Source organism: Taudactylus pleione, unplaced genomic scaffold, assembly GCF_031769625.1.
Source record: "Taudactylus pleione unplaced genomic scaffold, aTauple2 ptg000522l, whole genome shotgun sequence".
In the NCBI taxonomy this organism is placed as follows: domain Eukaryota; kingdom Metazoa; phylum Chordata; class Amphibia; order Anura; family Myobatrachidae; genus Taudactylus; species Taudactylus pleione.
Window position 1 is genome coordinate 4,522,393 of NW_028284924.1, and position 23,988 is coordinate 4,546,380.

General features: G+C 48.2%; 1 protein-coding gene across 1 annotated transcript in view; it reads right to left on the bottom strand.

Moving 5' to 3' along the window:
• LOC148501292 (lutropin-choriogonadotropic hormone receptor-like) overlaps positions 1-23,988 on the bottom strand; it is a 216,859-nt gene that overhangs the window by 121,583 nt on the left and 71,288 nt on the right. The window contains exon 3 of the mRNA XM_088450689.1: positions 19,724-19,798. Within this exon, the coding sequence (XP_088306815.1) occupies positions 19,724-19,798 (75 nt within the window). The remainder of the gene's footprint in view (positions 1-19,723; positions 19,799-23,988) is intronic.

The following is a 23,988-nucleotide window of genomic DNA, read 5'->3' on the forward strand; positions in this document are numbered from 1 at the left end:
TCCTTACCCTCACCTCTTCATTTGGTCTCGCCCAATGGACCTCCTCACCCTCCCATGTGAGTGGGCACTCACTTGACCTGGTCTTTACGCACCGTTGTGATATTTCTGATTACTCCAATTGCCCATTCCCCCTCTCTGACCATCACCTTCTCTCTTTTAACCTATCCCTCTCTCCTTGCCCTCCTCTAACTCCTAAGGCTACCATTACTAAGCGTAATATTGAGGCTATTGACACTGTTGCTTTTTCCTCCCTGCTGGACTCTCTTCTCTCCCCTATCATTTCTCTCTCCTGTCCTGAACAAGCTACTTCCCTGTACAATTCCTCCCTTGCTTCTGCTCTTGATTCTGTTGCTCCAGCAATAACCACTCACCCTCGCAGATCCACACCACAACCCTGGCATTCCAAATGCACCAGATACCTACAAAAGTGTTCAAGAATTGCGGAGCGTCAGTGGAGAAAGTCACGCTCTAAGGCTGACTTCCTCCATTTCAAATTTATTCTCTCCTCCTACAGTGCTTCCCTGTCTCTCTCCAAACAAACATATTTCAAGAACCTCATCTCCTCCCAGTCCTCAAACCCCCGGCGTCTCTTTGCCACTTTCAACTCCCTACTCTGCCCTTCCCCTCCTCGCCTTCCCTCCTCGCTCTCTGCCCTCGACTTTGCCACCTACTTTACATCTAAAATTGACTCCATACGTGAGGACATCATATCCCATCAGACCCTTAGCACTCCTCTCCCTCCTTGCCCTTACCACCCCTCCCCTTCTGTCTCACCAACTCTGACATCCTTCTCCCCTGCTTCTGGAGAGGAAGTCTTGGCCCTCATCCGGTCCTCCCCTCCTTCCACCTCCCCTCTTGACCCTATCCCTTCCCGTCTCCTCTCCCACTTGTCTCCTTCTGCCTGTTCCCATCTGGCTCACCTCCTTAATCTTTCCCTATCATCTGGCACTGTCCCTTCTGCATTCAAACATGCTCTTGTCTCCCCCATTCTTAAAAAACCTACCCTTGATCCTAACATACTTTCAAACTATCGACCCATCTCTCTTCTCCCTTTTGCTTCCAAACTCCTTGAGCGTATTGTCTACAACCGCCTTACCACCTTTCTTTCCTCCCACTCCCTCCTTGACTCATTTCAATCTGGCTTCCGATCTCTCCACTCCACGGAAACTGCCCTCACGAAAGTCAGCAACGACCTCCTTGCTGCCAAATCCAAGGGTCACTACTCTCTGCTCATTCTCCTTGACCTCTCTGCTGCATTTGACACTGTAGACCACCCTCTCCTCCTGCAAATCCTTTACTCTCTCGGTTTACGTGAAACTGCCCTCTCCTGGCTTTCCTCCTACCTCTCTGATCGTTCCTTCGCTGTGTCCTCTCATGACTCCTCTTCCCCTCCACTTCCACTAAAGGTAGGAGTTCCCCAAGGTTCTGTTCTTGGACCTCTCCTTTTCTCCCTATATACATCCTCTTTAGGTGAACTCATTAACTCCTTTGACCTCCAATATCATCTCTATGCAGATGATACTCAAATTTACCTTTCCACCCCTGAGCTCACCCCTGAGCTCCTTACCCGTATCTCCAACTGTCTCTCTGCTGTCTCTTCGTGGATGTCCCAGCGCTTTCTTAAACTTAACATGTCTAAGACTGAGCTGATCATCTTCCCACCCTCTTCCACTACATCACTTTCCACAATTTCGTTATCTATTGATGGCACAACTATCTCCTCTAGCCCCAAAGTGCGCTGTCTTGGAGTTATCCTAGACTCCTCCCTCTCCTTTAAACTGCACATTCAGCACATCTCGCAGTCCTGCCGTTTTCACCTAAAAAATATCTCCAGGATTTGACCCTTCCTCACCCAGGATGCCACTAAAACCCTCATCCACTCACTGGTCATATCCAGATTGGACTACTGTAACCTTCTCCTAGCTGGCCTCCCAGTCTCTCACCTCTCTCCACTACAATCTGTTCTCAATGCTGCTGCTCGGCTCATCTTCCTCTCCAGACGTTCTATATCTGCTTCCCCTCTCCTTCAAGCCCTACACTGGCTCCCCTTCCCCTTCAGATGCCAATTCAAGGTTCTTAGATTCACCTACAAAGCCCTCACCAAATCCTCTCCCGCATACATTTCTGACCTTCTCTCCCTTCACACTCCCACCCGCCCACTTCGCTCAACTAATGCATGCCGCCTCTCTTGCCAACTGATTACTTCCTCCCACTCCCGCATCCGAGATTTTGCCCGTGCTGCTCCCTACCTTTGGAATGCTCTCCCTCTCCCTATCAGACTCTCCACCTCTCTACAAATCTTCAAACGGGCTCTCAAGACCCACTACTTCATCAAGGCCTTCCAGCACTCCTCCTAACCCACCTCATGCTCTTTCCTTCCTATCTTCCCCTTCTGTGTCACGCCTGTCTGTCTGCCCCTCCCCTTAGAATGTAAGCTCTCATGAGCAGGGACCTCTTCCCTCATGTGCTTCTCTTTACATTTTCTTCTACTCTCTACTCCCCATTAGGGCACCTAACACGGGACCGCCAACTCCCGGCAGCTTATTGTGAGTGCTTTAATCACTATTTCAGCAATGTATATAAGTTGTGTCCCTGTCCTGCACTGTAATGTACTGTAAGTTACTTGTTTCTTGTTCACTTATTAGTTCTATGTACTATGTAAGGTGCTGCGGAACACTTGTGGCGCCATATAAATAAAGGATAATAATAATAATAATAATAATTAGCGCTGCCTTCTCTGCCCTGCTGCTAACTGCCAGAGGAGGGAGAGAAGGACAGCGCTGTCTTCTCTACCCTGTCCCCTCGGTAGCCGCCAGAGGGGGGGGTTCGCCGGCGCTGGGCTGGCCGATCACTGCAGTGATCGGCCCACGGGGAGGGGCAAAGTGTGCAGAGGGACCAGGAGGTCCCTCTGTGATTGGCGGCTGCTAGAAAATGATTTTCCAGCAGCCGCCCATAGAGCTTTTCTGACTGGTCGTATCAGATACGACCATGTCAGGGAAAGCCCAGTCTGGTATGATCGTATCTGATATGACCATGCCAGGCAAGTGGTTAACAGTTGCTAAAGGGGTTATTACAGAGGTTCCCAAACGTGGTCCTCAAGGCACCCCAACAGTTCAGGTTTCAGAGATATCCTTGGTTGAGCACAGGTGATAATGGGTCTATTTACTAAGCAGTGTTAGGAGACAGAGTGAAAAGTGATAAGGTGCCAGCCAATCAGCTCCCAACTGTCATTTTTCAAACACAGCCTGTGAGATGGCAGTTAGTAGCTGATTGGCTGGCACCTTATCACTTTTCACTCTGTCTCCTAACACTGCTTAGTAAATAGACCCCTAAATCATTGACTGAGGTACTAATTAAGTTACCTGTGGTCAAGCATGGATATTCTTCAAACCTGGACTGTTAGGGTGCCTTGAGGACCGAGTTTGGGAACCTCTGGGTTATGAGCTCCATTCTGTATTTGGCAATACGCGGTAAGCTTAGCTTAGCACTGTTTGTGACTGTACCGCTTACATCATCTACAGATGGTGTTAGTGGTACGTTCCCCATTGCCAACAATGAGGACCCAGCAAAGCCTTTCCGGTTTCAGTGAAGCGTTTCAGGTTTTGCTGTTTTCCCGCCGGGTGAAACTTTATTGTACATGTGCAGACAGCTAAGCCATTGCCAGCATTTTTAGACTGCTGGCAACACAGCATAGGACACCGCCAAGGAAGGGAACACAACAGGACTTCGCTAGAGAGGTAAGTTATGTTACATACCGGCAGCATATTCGTCAGTGTTACTGTGATAATAAACAAAATATGTCGCCGGCAATAAGGAATGTTATTAAATGGAGCCCTTAAAGTAGCAATTAGTTTAAAGACAAAAACAGGTCGGTTTGTGTTGGTGTTTGTCTTCATGCTCTAAGATGATCTTGGCTGTCAGTTTTCAAAAAATTACATATAGCCTCCATGTGTTCAAATAAACTGATAAAAGAAAGCACAGGAGAAAATGAGTTTTGTGAATAGCACAACTAATGCATAAGTTATTCCTAGTGTAACAAATGTATTCTGCAAAAGTGAAGTTTGGACTGGAACAAAGTTATTACCTTTCTGACAGTGAAAGGAATAAAAGAGAAGACAATTTTCATAGCCCTTATTTGATACAATTCTTGTGTATGTGACTGTTTATTTTTGCCTGTACAGAGGCCTTTCTCTCACTGCATCAGAGATACAGCCTCTTTTTCTTTTACACTTAAGTGTTTTTGGAGGGGATATTTTTTACATTCTTATGGAAAAATTAGAAAAACCATGGGATAAAAAACAATCTTTCCTATGTCGGGTCACACTTTTAACATAGCGTTCATTTGTAATCCCACGCTGGAGCTTAAGTACAATGATATCAAGAGATGGACTTACATGAGAAGCTATATTTTTAGCCTGTTACCAGCTGTGATGTGTCAGGAGAGACAGACGGAGAAAGGTAAAGAGAGTTTTCCGATCATTAGTAGGAATCAGATTTAAGAAATTGAAGAAAATTAAAGAGACGGAAAGAGAATCAGAGGATATGGGCTCCTACTAAACACAGATAACGGTATCCATTATACGATGGACTTGCTGTGGGCCCAATTCAGATTTGGGAATAGAGTAAGAAAGAGAAGGTAAAAACCCTTTCACACAGTCTAAATACCCATGTTTTATTCCAGTGCACGAGCACCTACCTGGGTCTAGACTATGGGTCTGATTCAACTTAGGACGGAATTGCAAAGCTACACGCAAGCAGCTTTGCAATTCCGTCCTTTCATTTATGGTAACGCAGCAGGTGGCATCATGCCTCTTACATGCATTACTTATCTGAGCTGCATTGTACAAGGCAGCATCAAATATTCTGTAGGAACATCGGCCGGCTAAGTGACCCATGGGATCACGCAAGCCGGCCGCCGCAGATGAGAGGAAGAGGCCAGGAAATCTCCGTCCGTGGACAGAGATTCCGGTCTCTTCTCACCCCCCTAACGGTTCGGGAAATGGAGGCCATTGCCACCCACAAACGGCAGCAGACTGCCAATCATTGACAGTCTGCTGCCAGTCTGCGTGCAGGATCGCAGACCCGTTCTGCACATGTGCAGCAGGTTTATTCCTGGCTCTGACCCGGGTCATCTGTATTGTGAATGGCATAACCTGCATCACAATGACCTAGGTCAGGTGTAGCCAACCTCGGTCCTCGAGAGCTACTAACAGTTCACTTTTTCCAGACCACCCAGCAGGTTCCAAGGCGTATTCATTACTCACTAACACATTTGAAAAGATCCACAGGTGGAGCTAATTATTACACTTGTGATTCTGTGAGGAGACCTGGAAAATATGCACAGTTGGTAGCTCTCGAGGACCAGGGTTGGCTACCCCTGACCTAAGACATGCCTAAAAGGCTCTAACTTGTCAGCTCCATAAGGCTTGGAGATGACATCATCTCCAAGTATCTACTGAAAGACCAGGATAAGGTGTGATGGGTGTAAGTGCAGAATACCACGGCTTCAACCCGGGCTCAGTGTCCCGGGTCCGGGTCTGGATCAAGCTGGGGTTTATGTGTGAAAGGAGTATTACTGTGTACCCTGGTAAAACCATGATGCATTGCAGGTGGGGCAGATTTAAAATGTGCAGAGAGATTTAGATTTGGGAGGGAGGTGTCCAAACTGACATCTAAATTGTAGAGTAAATCTAAAGCTGTTTATTACAGAGAAAAGAAAACTCTTTTTGTTGGGGCACTCTTTACAGTGATCTGTTAGAACTTTACTTTTATTCATAGTAAAACATGACTCGCATTACACACGATAAACACACATATAAAAATAAAATAAATTAATAAAAAATTAAAAAGTGCGATGTCATTAGGTATTCTTGGCCTCGTACCTCATACAACGTGAATAGAAGACCAATCAAACTTCTCTGTATGCATAAAAGAATTTGCTTTGTGTCACCTCTCTAACACAAAAATCTGTATCACATACTTGTGTTAGCAGTCAGCATGCGTAACCTGTTGCAGACATTTTATAGCATATTAAGCATAGTCATAGCTATGCATAATCTTAAATCCATAGGTAATAATCGTATTATCATAAACACACAAACAATTTGTCACATCTGATTATAGGTAAAGAAAGATGGAAGAGAGCATGCATAGGGGTCAATCCAATTAGGTGCAACTTGTGAGGTGCGAGTTGCTATTTTCTCTTTGAATTCATATAGCAAATTAATTTTGCAATCCAAATGGCAACTCGCACTGAACCAGTCAGACTGAATTCGCGTTTTTCCATTTGCACCTCCCTGAGGTTGAGAGATGGACAGGAACATTTTTATTGTAAGGTTAAAATGTCGGGACACTGGTCCTGATTCAGAGCCGGACGCTCTGACAGAGCGCTCGCTCTGAATCAGGGCCGTCCTTCTTCATTTTTAGAGCGGCCTCCTGGCCGCTCGTATAGCTGTGGGTGACCACCCACAGCTATAGCGAGCGACCAGGAAGATGGTCGCGATGGTCAAGACCATCGCGACCATCGGGTTTGCGACGAGACCCTTGTGGTAGGGTCTCGTTACCGCAAGCCCTGGAGTGCTTTCGGCTCTATCAGAGCCGAAGGCACTCCCACTGATATCACTTGTGATGTCAGTGGGGCCGGCCCCAGATGGTAGGCGATCCCATGGGAACGCCTCCGTCTGGGCAGGCACGCCCCCGGCACGCCCACCAAAGAGGGCGTGTTGTCACTCAACATCGACAGCACGCCCCCTTTGGTGCGAGACCCGGAGCGACGGTTTGCGCACTGGGCCAACATCGACCCGCTTGCGAGCACTCAGCGAGCGGGTCTGAATCAGGCCCACTGTGCTGAACCCCTTGGACACGGCAATTGGAAGTTTCAAATTAGCTTAATTAGTCCAATAATTACATGTCTTTTTTTGGGGTAAAGAAAAAAATTGTCCTCAAATTACCTCAAAATCAACTTTTTTTTAAGTTTAGGCACCCCAAATTTAATGACCATTTTTTTTATTGAAAAATAATTATGTTTATCATTTTTTTTTTTTTCAAGGTGCCCTCAAAGTACCCCAAAATCACATTTTTTCCTACTTTTTTTTGCATTTTTCATTTAATTCTTTGAGATTAAACAAAAAAGTTTGCTTTTTAGCATTTAAAAAAAAAAGCACAAATCAGCCATTTGACACCATTTAAAAACCCACATTACCTTCCTAATGCCCACAAACAGCCTTCTAATGAAATTATCAATTTTCCATGCACTACTCCCACATCGCATTTGACAGTCATTCGCAACCCTCCACTGCGAGTACCGAGAATAGGCATTTTTAATTGAATTGGAGAATTCTCAGGAGTGCGCATTCGTGCTAGGTTCAAGAAACAAACTCACAATTCGCACCTAATTAGTCGACCCCACAGAGTGTAAATCTGGTATCTGCTGCTTTTGCCATTTGTCATGTGACATTGAATTGCAAAAATGAGAGTGCCATTATGATTTACATTTCTATGCATATATACTGTATCTGCTTTTGGTTAGGCTCTATCTGGGATATTGCTATTCTTTACACCAATCCTTACACAAATGGGACATTGCTTATCCTTACACCAATCCTTACACCATCTGGGACATTGTTTATCCTTACACAAATGGGACATTGCTTATCCTTACACCAATACTTACACCATCTGGGACACAACCAGTGCATTGTGTGAGGTTAGCGATACCTCATGAGCTTTTATTTATTCACTATACTCTCTCTTGTCCAGTGGCGTAAATTCATCCCAGAAGCCAGGAGGCAAATTATAATTTGGTGACCCCCCCCGTCACAGCCACTGACACTGCAATGTAGCAATTCGCATGCAGACAGGCTATAGATAGACAAAAGCAGCAGCTCTCCACTAGTGTATGGTGGCTTCTCAGGTGCCGTGAAGGGGTGCCATGTATTGGGCGGCTGTGACAGTACACTCCGTGTACATAGTTACAGCCCTAAGTTGGATGAATATGTTGTGAACAATGGAGGAAGTGCCCCTTCAGAGCTGGAGCCCGGCGGCAAGTGCCTCCATTGTCTCCCATAGTTCTGCCCCTGCTCTTGTCAGTCACTGTACTCTCGTTAATGTAAGGATGGCAGTGTTGAATAAATTTACGCAATGATGGGTCTTGTTACCTTATTTATTGAACCACTCTCGTATATCAGACCAAAAAACAAATTATATTTAATGTTTCAAAGGTGAGAACTCATGGTCATATTGTGTTTTGTGGTTGGTCAGCTAATACTGTGACAAACTAACTAAGCTGCAATGTTTATTATACATTTCCTGGAGAAAGCAGGCACCAGGGTCATCTTCACCAGGTCTAGTAAAGAGTAAAGCTGGCCACACATCTAAAGATTATCTGTCCAACCAGCCAACTAGTTGATTGGTTGGAATGAAAATCTGGTAAGGTATGCAAATGACAATCAACAATTTGCTCCTAAACGCCGGAAAATGGACAAAAACTGTTGTTTGAACAAATAGTTTAGATCAAACATTTAACAAACTTGTCTGACGACCATTTTCATCTGTTTTCTGTCATTTAGGAGCAAATTGCTGATCATCAGTTACTCCCATACGTTGCCAGATTTTCATTCCAACCAATCAACTAGTTGGCTGGTTGGTTGTAAGTTGGTCTAGTGTGTGGCCACCTTAAGAATCTGTACCACCACTACATCTAACTGCAACTCCTGCCCGGCTCTTACATCATTTCCTCTAGTTGGCAGGCAAAACGGAGTATGGTCTACCCTGGGTAGATATTTGTATCCCGGTTCCCTTATTCATACTGTGTTACAGCATGCTGCATGAGGTTTGAAACTCCCAGGAGTATATTTACTAAAGTGAGTGTTTGTAGAAATGGAGATGTTGCCCATAGCAACCAATCATATTATAGCTATTATCTTCTAGTAGGTGCTAATTAAATGCGAAGTAGAATCTGATTGGTTGCTATGGGCAACATCTCCACTTCTAAAAACCGGCCCTTTAGTAAGTATCCCCCTCAGTGTGAAAACAATCGACCATTTTTAAACTGTGGTGGAAGTTAGGATCGTCTTCTTAATGACAAAATCAGTGTACAGTAGGTGGATTCACCAACTAGTTAGGGAAACAATGTAACAAGATATATTAAGATGTAGTAAAGATGGGCCCAGCTAGTTTGTTGCTCATAGCGCACCATACCAGGCCTCTGTGTCGTGCCATGGAACGTTACGTGATGTCTGTACTGTGGCGTGCCGTGGTATTCTACAATGAAAGATAAGCCATGGCATGTAATACACTGCTTAACCTCTGGGTGGTGAGTGCTCCACTGATGAAATTTGTACTACTGAATACCGCACTATTAAAGTGGATGGCCCTGTAATGTGTACAATACAATTTCTACTGTATAGCGGAAATGCCAAGTGGTGGGATGTCGAGAGAAATGTTTTGAGTCTAGGGTCACAAGAGTGCTGTTTGACACGGTAGCGCCGAGCATCTTTTTGTGCGTCTTTTTTACCTTCAAATGTGTCTTATTGGCACAAGCAGCTTCTGCACCTGTCATGTATGTGATGTGAAGTGTGTGAATTAAAGAAGGCAATGTGTACAATGTCAATAGCGGGCAGTGTTACAGTCGCTGATACTGTAATGTAGCGTTTCACGTGCAGATACACCCGCACTGGCTCACAGAACATAGGCATGCTGCATTTAATTTTAATCAGCAGAAGCTGACATGACTCACACACATAATGAACTGTAATTATTTCATACTTTATTACACATTCTTCTACAGCCTTGATTCCATGACCAAAATGCTGTACTATAGTGTACCGAATCACAGCTTCTGTCAGTCAATCATGGGGTGGTGATACATAAAATGCATTGGAAATCTGACGCATGCGCTGTGTAGATTAGGAAAAGTGACACCTGGTGAACAAAAGTTGTATTACACGATATGACTTTTTTCCAGTGCTACGCTACATTCCGTTACGAAACATTCTGTGTGGCGTGACTCAAGGCTACTGTGTGGCATGAGATGCATGGTGTGCTACATGGCTGTACGGAGCAACAAACTAGCTGGGCACATCTGTATTTGGACAACACAACAGATAATCGACATTACATAAATAAGCTATAAAGCATAATAAATTGAGAGCAGTTGGTGTTAATTGTAAATGAATCAAAGAAATGGGTAAGTGTTGGACACTATAATTATTTACAATGACACCAGTCTTGTTTCTGACAACCAATATAATATGAATATATATTTTAATGATTATCAGCTCTAGAACGTTCCATATATCTGAATTGCTTCTATGTAGTCTGTAAATTATTTTGCATGGACTAGAAATGTGTGCACTCGCCTCAAGGGTCATAGGACCTCATTCAGAGTAGGTCGAAGTGGCCGCACGTTCGTACGGGAAAAGGGGCCGGATATTCAAACGATTCCCTCGCAAGTTGCGTCCCTATGTTCGGATCGGTCGCTGGAAAACCAAGGGGAGGAAGCGGTCGGAATTCAAAAAAATACGCCCCCTTCTCGTACGCATTACACGTCATCTCCGGGCATATAAGGATTAATCGAGACCATCGGGAACCATCGAAACTGGTCGTAGAGCTTAAGGTTGACCATACCCTCTCTTAAGCTCTACAATAATGTCAGTGTAAAAACCTTCCATGTCACATGTGCTATGACACTACTTTGTTAATTATGCACTCCCATAAACCGTATGCACTCCCATAAAACGCCGTTCGCATAATTAGGCACGCCTGTGTTCGGATCTCCACTCCCCCGTTTTCAAGCACCTTCCCCTGTTACCACCCACAAACGCCTCAATCTGTCACTCAAACTACCGACCTGGCTGTGTTCAAGGAGAGAGAAATTTCTGATCATAGCGGCTAATTTGCGCACGCGCATTGCGAACTTTACGCATGCGCAGTATAGCGAACATCGGTGGCGTACGACCGTGCGGCCGCAACGACCGACTCTGAATGAGGTCCATAGTGCCCACCCTCAATGTGCCTTTGAGATCAATCTAAGATGCAACCTTTGCTAGAAAGCGGTGTACACAGTATGGTAAGTCTATACAGAGGGCCTGATTCAGACCCGGACGCTATGCTGCGCTCGCTCGCATTGAGCGATTTTTCGCAATCTGCACATGCGTATGAGTCACAATGCACATGCGCGAACCAGTCATTGCGATGGGAAAGTACTCGTCCATAGCCCGCAGTCGGGCCGCTATTTTGAGTGACAAATAGTGCCGTTTGTAGGTGGTAACAGGGGAAGGTGCTTGAAAACGGGGGTGTGGATGTGGGAACGCAGGCGTGTCCGACCGTCAGAACGGAGTTTAATGGGTGTGCATAATTAGCAAAGTAGCGTCATTACACACTGGGTTTGTGACTGGGTTGTATATTAGCATGAACTGTGGTGGGAAAAGGCTACCACAAGCACTGCGAGCAGCTCCGATAACTCTCGATGTTCCCGATTAATCCTACAACTGCCGGAGATGACGTGTGTTGCGAGTGGGAAAGGGGCGTCTTTATACAGGTGCGAGCGCATAGTGCGGCCGCTCGCTATTACTTAGTGGGCGGCTTTACGCGACGCAGTGCGAGTACATGATTTAAATAGCAGGGATGTCCGTTGGCTGACGGAGATTTCCTGGCCTCTTTCTCCCATCTGTGACGGCCGTCTTGCATGATCTCATGGGTCACTTAGCCGGCCGATGTTCCCGCAGGTTATCCGATGCTGTGTTGTACAACGCAGCTCAGATAAGTAATGCATGTAAGAGGCGTGATGCCTCCTGCTGCATTACCATAATTGCAAGGACGGAATTGCAAAGCTGCTTGCGTGCAGCTCTGCAGTTCTTTCCTAAGCTGAATCAGGCCCTTTGAACATTGCAAAATCACTGATAATTGCAATAGAACAAAAAAATTGAAATAGAATAATCTCAGCAATTACATAGAACACAGGACCCGATTCAGACCCGGTCGCTAGATGCGTACGCTCTTTCCCAGTGTATGCAAATTTAGCTAAGTGACGGCAGGGCAGGCGATAGCACGGCAAGGCATAAGCATGCCCACTAAGTCCTGGCGTGCGATCGCTTTGTGTATGCAGACGCCCACAAGCCTGTCTTAAGACGCCCACTTGCGCATGTCATCTCCAGGAAGAGTATGCAACCATCAGTACATCAGGTTCCATCGGATCCATTTGCTTGAGGTTGACTATACCCTACTGCGAGCACTTCAGTGTAAAATACAACCAGGTGACGTGTACTATGATGCTGCCTATTAAGTATGCACGCCTCTGAAACGGCGTTAAGACGCTCAGGCACGCCTGCGTTCGCACCTCCACTCCGCCTTTTCTAGTGGCCTGCCCCTGTTACCACCCAGAAATAGCCTCTCCTGTCACTCATTCAGCTGGGCTGTCTATACTTGGTGAGCGTACGTTTACCGATCGCTCGGACTAGTTCACGCACTGCGATGCGTACGCATGCGCACATTGTGAAACATCGCTTTTTAGCGACCGGGTCTGAATCGTGCCCATAGGGCCTGATTCAGAGATGTACGCATTGCTGATATTTTCACAGTTGAGTGATTATCGGTAAACTGCGCACGTGTCTAAGTCGCACTGTCCATGCGTCAAGGTACATTATCGTAGTCACTCGCAGCGACAATTTACTCGCAGTGTGATTGACATGGAGCATTTATGTGAAATCACAGGGAGTGCTGGCAAATAACGCAGGCATGTCGCGACCGTTTTCGGGGCGTGTCACATCCAGCATCTGCGTTACTGTACGCAAAAGCAAAGCCTCAATTCCTGCCGCCGTTCTGCCCGACCATAGGGTTAAGACCAGTAATCAGAGTATCTGCGACTTTGTACACAGATTCTTGGATTTGCAAAGTCACAGGTGGGCGTCTCAATACAATCCTCAACGCAATCCTGCAACATTTGCATATTTTCACACATTTACGTAGGCGCAGCAGCGACAGCATTAGCGTACAACTCTGAATCAGACCCATGGAAAAGTAGACAATTGACAGGACATAAAATGATTGGTGAAGACCGATGAACTATATGGCAATTTCGGAAATCACTTTTAAATGAGAAAAATCAGCCAAGAAAGCATAATGTGAATTTCTGGTATAAAGATCTACAGTAAAAAGGTAGACAATATTTTGATAGACACCAAGGGCCAAATGTAATAGGGTGACAGTTTCTGACACTTTTTAAACTTTGCCAATGTAATAGAGTCCAGAAACAAAGTAACAGAACAAACTTGCATGTTTTTTTAGACTTAAAAAACTCTCACAATTTAAAATCTCGTTCAGATGTTTTCCCATTTTGAAGATAAAACTCAACCAATGTGAGAGATTACTGCTAAACTCTCACATTTTCTAAACTCTCACCCTATTACATTTGGCCCCATATGTTAGATAGGCAATAGGTTGACACACTAAAAGTCGACATGTAAGAAAGTTGACAGGTACAAATGGTTGACAGAGTCAAAAGGTCGACTAGCAAATTGTCGACATGAATATGGTCGACCTATTGCCTGTCAAACATCTGGTGTCTATCTAGACATTGTCTAACTTTTTACTGTAGATCTTTCAATCCATAACCAATTTCTGGCATAGATAATTACAATAAAACATCAATGTCTAGCATAGAATTTAGGGCCTGATTCAGAGCTGGACGCAATTAGCGCTCGCTCGTCAAGAAAATAGGGGTGGCTATTCAAATGAACCGTTCGCTCTTTGCAGTCTGTTCACGCCTCTAGGTCTGAACGAGCGAACAAAACTTGCGGTCGTTTTTTTAAAAACTACGCCCCCTGGCCGCTCGCATCCTACGTCATGTCCACTATTTATTAGATTAATCGAGTACATCGACCAGGGTATGAACTGCTCGCTATTCTTGTGGCTGGTTTTTGATACCACAATTTTGCGAGCAGTTCTGGCTATAAAATAACCCAGTGACGTGGTCAATGACGCTGCTGTTTTAATTATGCACACCCTTAAAACGCCCGTTTTGACCTTTAAGCACGCATGCGTTCGGATCTCCACTCCCCGTTTTCAAGCATCTTCCCCCGTTACCACCCACATACGCCTCCTCCTGTCACTCAAATTATCAGGCATTCGCTATTTTGCGAGCACATGATATTCGACCGCACTGACTGGTTCGCGCATGCGTATAACGATCTGTACACATGCGCAGTTGGGCAAACATCGCTCGGAGCGAATGAGCGGCCGCTTTCGAGCGGCTCTGAATCAGGCCCATAGCGCAATGACATGACTTCCTAGTAAAGTGGATAGGATGGGGAGATTTTACTAGGAATTCTTGTGTCCGTTGGGAGGGGGCGGGGCTAAAATGGAGCGAATCGCGTCATTAAGGCCTAATGACGTCTACAGTCCGGGCTTCCAGGCCCGACTATGGGCCTAATTCAGACCCGCTCGCGAACGCTGCGCGCTCGTAAGCGGGTCGGTGTTGGGCCACTGCGCATGCGCATGACGGATCCAGCTCCGTCATGCGCATGCGCGAGACCCGGATAGCGACGGGCAAGCCGTCGCTATGGGTCTCGCTACAAAGGGGACGTTCTGTCGATGGTGAGTGACAGCACGCCCCCTTTAGTGGGCATGCCGGGGGCGTGGCTGGTAAGATGGAGGTGTTCCCATGAGAACACCTACCGTCTGGGGCCGGCCCCACTGACATCACTTGTGATGTCAGTGGGAGTGCTTTCGGCTCTGATAGAGCCAAAAGCACTCCAGGGCTTGCGGCAACGAGACCCTACCACAAGGGTCTTGTCGCAAGCCCGATCGTCGCGATGGTCTTGACCATCGCGACCATCTTCCTGGTCGCTCGCTATAGCTGTGGGTGGTCACCCACAGCTATACGAGCGGCCAGGAGGCCGCTCTAAAAATGAAGAAGGACGGCCCTAATTCAGAGCGAGAGCTCCGTCAGAGCGTCCGGCTCTGAATCAGGACCAGTGTCCCGACATTTCTCGGGTCTGTTGGGAGGTGGCGGGGCTAAAATGGAGCGAATCGCGTCATTAAGGCCTAATGACGTCTACAGTCCGGCCCCGCGTCCCGACTATGGGCCTAATTCAGACCCGCGAGCGAGCGCTGAGCGCTCGTAAGCAGGTCGATGTTGGGCCAGTGCGCATGCGCACGACGGATCCGGCTCCGTCATGCGCATGCGCGAGACCCGGATAGCGACGGGTAAGCCGTTGCTACGGGTCTCGCTGCAAAGGGGGCGTGCTGTCGATTGTGAGTGACAGCACGCCCTCTTTGGTGGGCGTGCCGGGGGCGTGGCTGGTAAGATGGAGGCGTTCCCATGGGAATGCCTACCGTCTGGGGCCGGCCCCACTGACATCATAACGTGATGTCAGTGGGAGTGCTTTCGGCTCTGATAGAGCCAAAAGCACTCCAGGGCTTGCGGCAGACGAGACCCTACCACAAGGGTCTTGTCGCAAGCCCAATGGTCACGATGGTCTTGACCATCGCGACCATCTTTTTGGCCACTCGTTATAGCTGTGGGTGGCCACCCACAACTATACGAGCGGCCGGGAGGCCGCTCTAAAATCAGGAAGGACGGCCCTGATTCAGAGCAAGCGCTCTGTCAGAGCGTCCGGCTCTGAATCAGGGCCTATGTTTGCAGAATCTCCTCTCCGGGCTGCTCCCGGGTAGGAGTCCTGTAAAGTCGGCATTTATGGCGTAAACATCGGGAACACCAATGCAGATCGGGCAGCGTATGCGGCAAGTCTGACCAGCGGCAAACACTGCAGCTCTGGTGATAAGCAAGGGGCCCTTATGCTGCTGAGGTGATCGCAATGGCTCATTTATGCACGTCCATGAATTGCCATTTAAATGGTCAGACACTTGGTATAGATTCTAGCAATCATTTCTGCAATATTGTTCTCAACTACTAGAAATAGGGCCTGATTCATAGATGGACGCATTGCTGATATTTACGCAGTTATGTGATAATTGGCAAAACTGCGCATGCGTCTAATTCGCACGGCGCATGCTTCAAGGTACATTAACATAGTTGCTCGTGACTATCTACTTGCAGTGAGATTGACAATCAGGAAGCATTTGGGGGATGTAACGGGGAGTGGCGGCAATAAAAGTAGGCGTGCTGCGACCGTATGGAGACCTGTCACATGCTGCGTCTGCAAAGCCATACATAAGAAAAATGTCTCTGGCGTCTCAGTTCCCGCGGCCATTCATAGAGTTACTCAGAAGACTGATAAATGAAGGAACTGTGGGCTCGATTCAGACCCGCTCGCTAGGATGCGTTCGCACATAGCCAGCTGATGTTTGCAATGTGCGCATGCGTATGCAACGCAATGCGCGAACCAGAACATACGATCGTGAAGCGATTGCCCCTTGTATACAGGCTAGAATGAGTGACAGGACAAGCCATTTGTGGGTAGTAACGGGTTGGTCGATGGAAACGGGGGAGTGGTAGTGCGAACGCAGGCGTGTCTGAGCGTCTTGACGTTGTTTCAGAGACCTGCATAATTAGGACGCAGCGTCATAGTACTCATCACATGGTTGAATTACACACTGTGCTTGCGGTAGGGTATGGTCAGCCACAAGTGCTGTGTATGCGTCCGATATTACCGATGGTTGCATACACTTCCTGGAGATGACATCTATTACTAAGGGAAAGTGGGCGTCTTGTGACAGGCTGGTGGGCGTCTAAATACACACCGCGATTCCACGCCAAGGCATAGTGGGCGTGCTAATGCCTTGCCATGCGATCGAGGGATTTGCATACTTTGGCAGCTGACGGGTGCCTTTGAATGTATCTAGCGAGCGGGTCTCCGTCACGCCACACTGAGCTCCCGTTTATGTGTACTGTGACTTGTAGTGCATGGAGGATAGATGTACGTGGTAACATCTGTATATGAATGTTAATAGTAATAAGGCTGTCTAGCTCTATAGATGGTTTTCTGGTGTTACATAATACTTGCTGTTTTGAATCTATTATTATGTGGTTGAATTTGTATTTTCTTGATAGTTTGACACATACTGTAGGGTCTGATTGTGAATCACACGCACATCTGAGAATGCAGCTGCATGAAGCCTATTTTAGTACTGTGCATGCCTCACGGGCTGCATCCATGTCTTTGAAAACTCACGATTCAGAGTCATAGGCATCTTAGTTGTTTCTTTGCAATGGCTGTATGGACATTAAGGAACTGTTCCATGGTGCATTGTGGTTCCAGTATTTCTACCTGTTCTGCATTGTGCGAATGCCAAAGTGAATGCCAAATTCTGTTGCATCTCCCGCATACTTACCTACCCTCCCGATTCGGCCGGGAGCCTCCCGAAAATCGGGTGCCGCTCCCGGCCCCCCGGAAAGGCAGGCAAGTCTCCCGGCCCCAGCGACTCACCTGCATTAACCCCGGCAGCGGCGTCCGATGACGCGATTCGCGCTGAATGGCGTCATCGTAGCCCCGCCCCCTGCATCACAATGCCATTAGCCCCCAAAAAACGTGGCATCCTCTGAACCACGCCCCCTTTCCCCGCAATGCGCCCCTTTTTTGCCTGCTATACTCCCCCGTGTGGTTGCCGGACAGCTCCCTCCCGGAAGGAGGGAGCTCAGTGTCGGCAACCCTGATCTCCCGCAGCTAACATAGGGTAGGTATCAGGGCAGATGGTGGTGATGATGGCTGCTCTCGCTGGTGAAGGACTAAAACAGTGCGATCACAAAGATGCATACAGAGCCAGATTGAAAAGGATGGGGGGGTGGTGGTGTCCCAGGCACCCCTCTCTCAGCACCCCAACTCAGGGGCGTAAGTTCACCACAGACACCAGGAGGCAAGTTATCATTTGGTGCCCCCCCATCCCCCACAGTTACAGCCCTAAGTGGAGTGAATATAGTGTGGGCAATGGAGGAGGTGCCCTTCAGTGCTGGCACCCGGCGGCAGGCACCTCCATTGTCTCCCATAGTTCTGCCCCAGCTAGAGAACACTGCTGCACTTTGCCGTCCTGTGCATTTTCTAGGGGCTGGACAAGTGGGGGCAGCGCAAACCAGAAGGGGTGGACTAGAGGACTGGGGGCTGACCCCCCTATCTTAAGTGACCGGGTTCCCCAAAGGCTTAATCTGGCCCTGGATGTGCATTACTCAGAACATGGCTGTATAGTCACATTAGCATTTCATTCCGGAACTGAGTTCTCTTTTCATGTGCCTTTATAATTCAGCCAATAATATCTTCTACATACAGTATGGGAAGCAATCGGGAAGCCGACTGCCTATATACCGGCAGCCGGCTTCCCGACTGTCTTATCCCGGCAAGGGTGAAATGCCGGGCGCCTGGATGTAGACGCCCGCATTTCCCCGACACCGGGAGACCGGCGCCTGACATCACGATCGTAGTGATGCCGGGCGCCGCGAGCGGACAGCCGCGGGGGGGAGGGTTAGGTTTAGGGCTCCCGGGGGGGGACTTAGGGTTAGGCACCCCCCCGGGAGGGTTAGGGTTAGGCTAGGGGGAGGGAGGGTTAGGGTTAGGCACCCCCGGGGGGGACTTAGGGTTAGGCACCCCCCCCCGGGGGACTTAGGTTTAGGCAGCGGGGAAGGGGGTGGTTAGGGTTAGGCACTTAGAGGGGGGATTAGGGTTAGGCACTTGGAGGGGAAGTTAGGGCTAGGCACCCCTAAGGAGGGTTAGGGGGGTTAGGTTAAGTTAGTGGATACTTACCTATCCACGATCGGGATTTCCAGCGCTGTCGGGCTTCCGCTACGTCGCACTCTGCTCCTGTCGGGCTGACGCTGACGGGAATCGAACCGCCGGCCATGCGGCCGACGGTATATCATACCCATTCCTACAGTATGTGCATATGTGGAAAGCTGGACAGTGTAGGTCTGAGCAAAATGCAAAACAGAGATGAACAAAGGGCCTGATTCAGAGCCGGACGCAATTAGCTCTCGCTCGTCCAGAAAATAGGGGTGGCTATTCAAATCAACAGTTCGCTCTTTGCGGTCTGTTCACGCCTCTAGGTCTGAACGAGCGAACAAAACTTGCGGTCGTTTTTTTTAAAAATACGCCCCCTGGCCGCTCGCATCCTACGTCATGTCCGCTATTTATTAGATTAATCGAGTACATCGACCAGCGTATGAACTGCTCGCTATTCTTGTGGTTGGTTTTTCCTACCGCAATCTTGCGAACAGTTCTGGCTATAAAATAACCCAGTGACGTGGTCAATGACGCTGCTGTTTTAATTATGCACACCCATAAAACGCCCGTTTTGACCTTTAAGCACGCCTGCGTTCTGATCTCCACTCCCCGTTCTCAAGCACTTTCCCCCGTTATCACCCACATACGCCTACTCCTGTCACTCAAATTATCAGGCATTCGCTATTTTGCGAGCACATGAATTTCGACCGCACTGACTGGTTCGCGCATGCGTATAACGATCCGTACGCATGCGCAGTTGGGCAAACATCGCTCGGAGCGAACGAGCGGCCGCTTACGAGCGGCTCTGAATCAGGCCCAAAGTTTTACCTGAATTAAACTTTGCAGAGGAACGTGCAGAGCTTCACAGACAAAAGCTGATTGAGACAAATATTTTATGGAACAGTTACAAAATTTTGCTCACTTCTACTGTAGAACATTTTTTTTTTTTTTTTTTGCTATTTTGTTTATTTAATGGAGTTTGTAAAAAATAATGATGATGAAATAAATGAATTGAAAAAAATGAATAATAAAAATAAAAAAAGGCAATTACTTACAATTCCGTCAGAGTGGGAAGATCGGCAAAAGCGTGATTGCGAATCCTTTCCAGTGAATAACTTTCTGATATTACTCTGTCATAAACAAAAGAACAACACATGAAAATGCATTAGAAGAAGCTTGGAGTTCTCACTGCTGAAATCCCGTAACATTGCCCTTTGACCTCACATACTCTATGTAAATCATACACAATGGTTGATCTTGGCATTTGTCTTTATTTTGTATTTTATCCGAGTATTAGTGTCCAGGAAAGGGCTTCCCTAGAGCAAAGCGACATTTACTTGGAGCCAGCTCAAGGCTCAGCCTCTGCACGCAATTTCTGCAGCCTCCACACTTCAAGTCCCATCAGTCTTCATTACAAACTACTCCTAACTCAATATTGCTGGCTCGGATTTACTATTTGGGTGTCCTCTGCATGGGTGATTAATCACTTTTGTGGGATAAAACATAACATCACTCAGACATTAACAACTTTACAACTTTTTGAGCCAAATTAATTTAGGCACATGGAGGGAAGGGAGAATACTGAAATCCCAAATAGTAAATACTAACCTATTATTTCCTGTTATGTATTTTGCCTTTGATTTCTCATGTTAGTTACAAAATGCTGGCAGTGGTTTTTTATTTTTTTAAACTTGTAAATGTTCCAAAGTATAATATTGCTGTGAAAATGGATTTTGTGACATCAAACGCCTGTTTCTGCACAATTTCAATATTAATCCAGCTCCGTCATGCGCATGCGCGAGACCCGGATAGCGACGGGCAAGCCGTCGCTATGGGTCTCGCTACAAAGGGGACGTTCTGTCGATGGTGAGTGACAGCACGCCCCCTTTAGTGGGCATGCCGGGGGCGTGGCTGGTAAGACGGAGGTGTTCCCATGAGAACACCTACCGTCTGGGGCCGGCCCCACTGACATCACTTGTGATGTCAGTGGGAGTGCTTTCGGCTCTGATAGAGCTAAAAGAACTCCAGGGCTTGCGGCAACGAGACCCTACCACAAGGGTCTCGTCGCAAGCCCGATCGTCGCGATGGTCTTGACCATCGCGACCATCTTCCTGGTCGCCCGCTATAGCTGTGGGTGGTCACCCACAGCTATACGAGCGGCCAGGAGGCCGCTCTAAAAATGAAGAAGGACGGCCTTAATTCAGAGCGAGAGCTCCGTCAGAGCGTCCGGCTCTGAATCAGGACCAGTGTCCCGACATTTCTCGGGTCTGTTGGGAGGTGGCGGGGCTAAAATGGAGCGAATCGCGTCATTAAGGCCTAATGACGTCTACAGTCCGGCCCCGCTTCCCGACTATGGGCCTAATTCAGACCCGCGAGTGAGCGCTGAGCGCTCGTAAGCAGGTCGATGTTGGGCCAGTGCGCATGCGCACGACAGATCCGGCTTTGTCATGCGCATGCGCGAGACCCGGATAGCGACGGGTAAGCCGTTGCTACGGGTCTCGCTGCAAAGGGGGCGTGCTGTCGATTGTGAGTGACAGCACGCCCTCTTTGGTGGGCGTGCCGGGGGCGTGGCTGGTAAGACGGAGGTGTTCCCATGGGAATGCCTACCATCTGGGGCCGGCCCCACTGACATCATAAGTGATGTCAGTGGGAGTGCTTTCAGCTCTGATAGAGCCAAAAGCACTCCAGGGCTTGCGGCAGACGAGACCCTACCACAAGGGTCTTGTCGCAAGCCCAATGGTCACGATGGTCTTGACCATCGCGACCATCTTTTTGGCCACTCGTTATAGCTGTGGGTGGCCACCCACAACTATACGAGCGGCCGGGAGGCCGCTCTAAAATCAGGAAGGACGGCCCTGATTCAGAGCAAGCGCTCTGTCAGAGCGTCCGGCTCTGAATCAGGGCCTATGTTTGCAGAATCTCCTCTCCGGGCTGCTCCCGGGTAGGAGTCCTGTAAAGTCGGCATTTATGGCGTAAACATCGGGAACACCAATGCAGATCGGGCAGCGTATGCGACAAGTCTGACCAGCGGCAAACACTGCAGCTCTGGTGATAAGCAAGGGGCCCTTATGCTGCTGAGGTGATCGCAATGGCTCATTTATGCACGTCCATGAATTGCCATTTAAATGGTCAGACACTTGGTATAGATTCTAGCAATCATTTCTGCAATATTGTTCTCAACTACTAGAAATAGGGCCTGATTCACAGATGGACGCATTGCTGATATTTACGCGGTTATGTGATAATTGGCAAAACTGCGCATGCGTCTAATTCGCACGGCGCATGCTTCAAGGTACATTAACATAGTTGCTCGTGACTATCTACTTGCAGTGAGATTGACAATCAGGAAGCATTTGGGGGATGTAACGGGGAGTGGCGGCAATAAAAGTAGGCGTGCTGCGACCGTATGGAGACCTGTCACATGCTGCGTCTGCAAAGCCATACATAAGAAAAATGTCTCTGGCGTCTCAGTTCCCGCGGCCATTCATAGAGTTACTCAGAAGACTGATAAATGAAGGAACTGTGGGCTCGATTCAGACCCGCTCGCTAGGATGCGTTCGCACATAGCCAGCTGATGTTTGCAATGTGCGCATGCGTATGCAACGCAATGCGCGAACCAGAACATACGATCGTGAAGCGATTGCCCCTTGTATACAGGCTAGACTGAGTGACAGGACAAGCCATTTGTGGGTAGTAACGGGTTGGTCGATGGAAACGGGGGAGTGGTAGTGCGAACGCAGGCGTGTCTGAGCGTCTTGACGTTGTTTCAGAGACCTGCATAATTAGGACGCAGCGTCATAGTACTCATCACATGGTTGAATTACACACTGTGCTTGCGGTAGGGTATGGTCAGCCACAAGTGCTGTGTATGCGTCCGATATTACCGATGGTTGCATACACTTCCTGGAGATGACATCTATTACTAAGGGAAAGTGGGCGTCTTGTGACAGGCTGGTGGGCGTCTAAATACACACCGCGATCCCACGCCAAGGCATAGTGGGCGTGCTAATGCCTTGCCATGCGATCGAGGGATTTGCATACTTTGGCAGCTGACGGGTGCCTTTGAATGTATCTAGCGAGCGGGTCTCCGTCACGCCACACTGAGCTCCCGTGTTATGTGTAATGTGACTTGTAGTGCATGGAGGATAGATGTACGTGGTAACATCTGTATATGAATGTTAATAGTAATAAGGCTGTCTAGCTCTATAGATGGTTTTCTGGTGTTACATAATACTTGCTGTTTTGAATCTATTATTATGTGGTTGAATTTGTATTTTCTTGATAGTTTGACACATACACATCCCCCACAGTTACAGCCCTAAGTGGAGTGAATATAGTGTGGGCAATGGTGGAGGTGCCCTTCAGTGCTGGCACCCGGCGGCAGGCACCTCCATTGTCTCCCATAGTTCTGCCCCAGCTAGAGAACACGTCCTGTGCATTTTCTAGGGGCTGGACAAGTGGGGGCAGCGCAAACCAGAAGGGGTGGACTAGAGGACTGGGGGCTGATCCCCCTATCTTAAGTGACCGGGTTCCCCAAAGGCTTAATCTGGCCCTGGATGTGCATTACTCAGAACATGGCTGTATAGTCACATTAGCATTTCATTCCGGAACTGAGTTCTCTTTTCATGTGCCTTTATAATTCAGCCAATAATATCTTCTACATACAGTATGGGAAGCAATCGGGAAGCCGACTGCCTATATACCGGCAGCCGGCTTCCCGACTGTCTTATCCCGGCAAGGGTGAAATGCCGGGCGCCTGGATGTAGACGCCCGCATTTCCCCGACGCCGGGAGACCGGCGCCTGACATCACGATCGTAGTGATGCCGGGCGCCGCGAGCGGACAGCCGCGGGGGGGAGGGTTAGGTTTAGGGCTCCCGGGGGGGGACTTAGGGTTAGGCACCCCCCCGGGAGGGTTAGGGTTAGGCTAGGGGGAGGGAGGGTTAGGGTTAGGCACCCCCGGGGGGGACTTAGGGTTAGGCACCCCCCCCGGGGGACTTAGGTTTAGGCAGCGGGGAAGGGGGTGGTTAGGGTTAGGCACTTAGAGGGGGGATTAGGGTTAGGCACTTGGAGGGGAAGTTAGGGTTAGGCACCCCTAAGGAGGGTTAGGGGGGTTAGGTTAAGTTAGTGGATACTTACCTATCCACGATCGGGATTTCCAGCGCTGTCGGGCTTCCGCTACGTCGCACTCTGCTCCTGTCGGGCTGACGCTGACGGGAATCGAACCGCCGGCCATGCGGCCGACGGTATATCATACCCATTCCTACAGTATGTGCATATGTGGAAAGCTGGACAGTGTAGGTCTGAGCAAAATGCAAAACA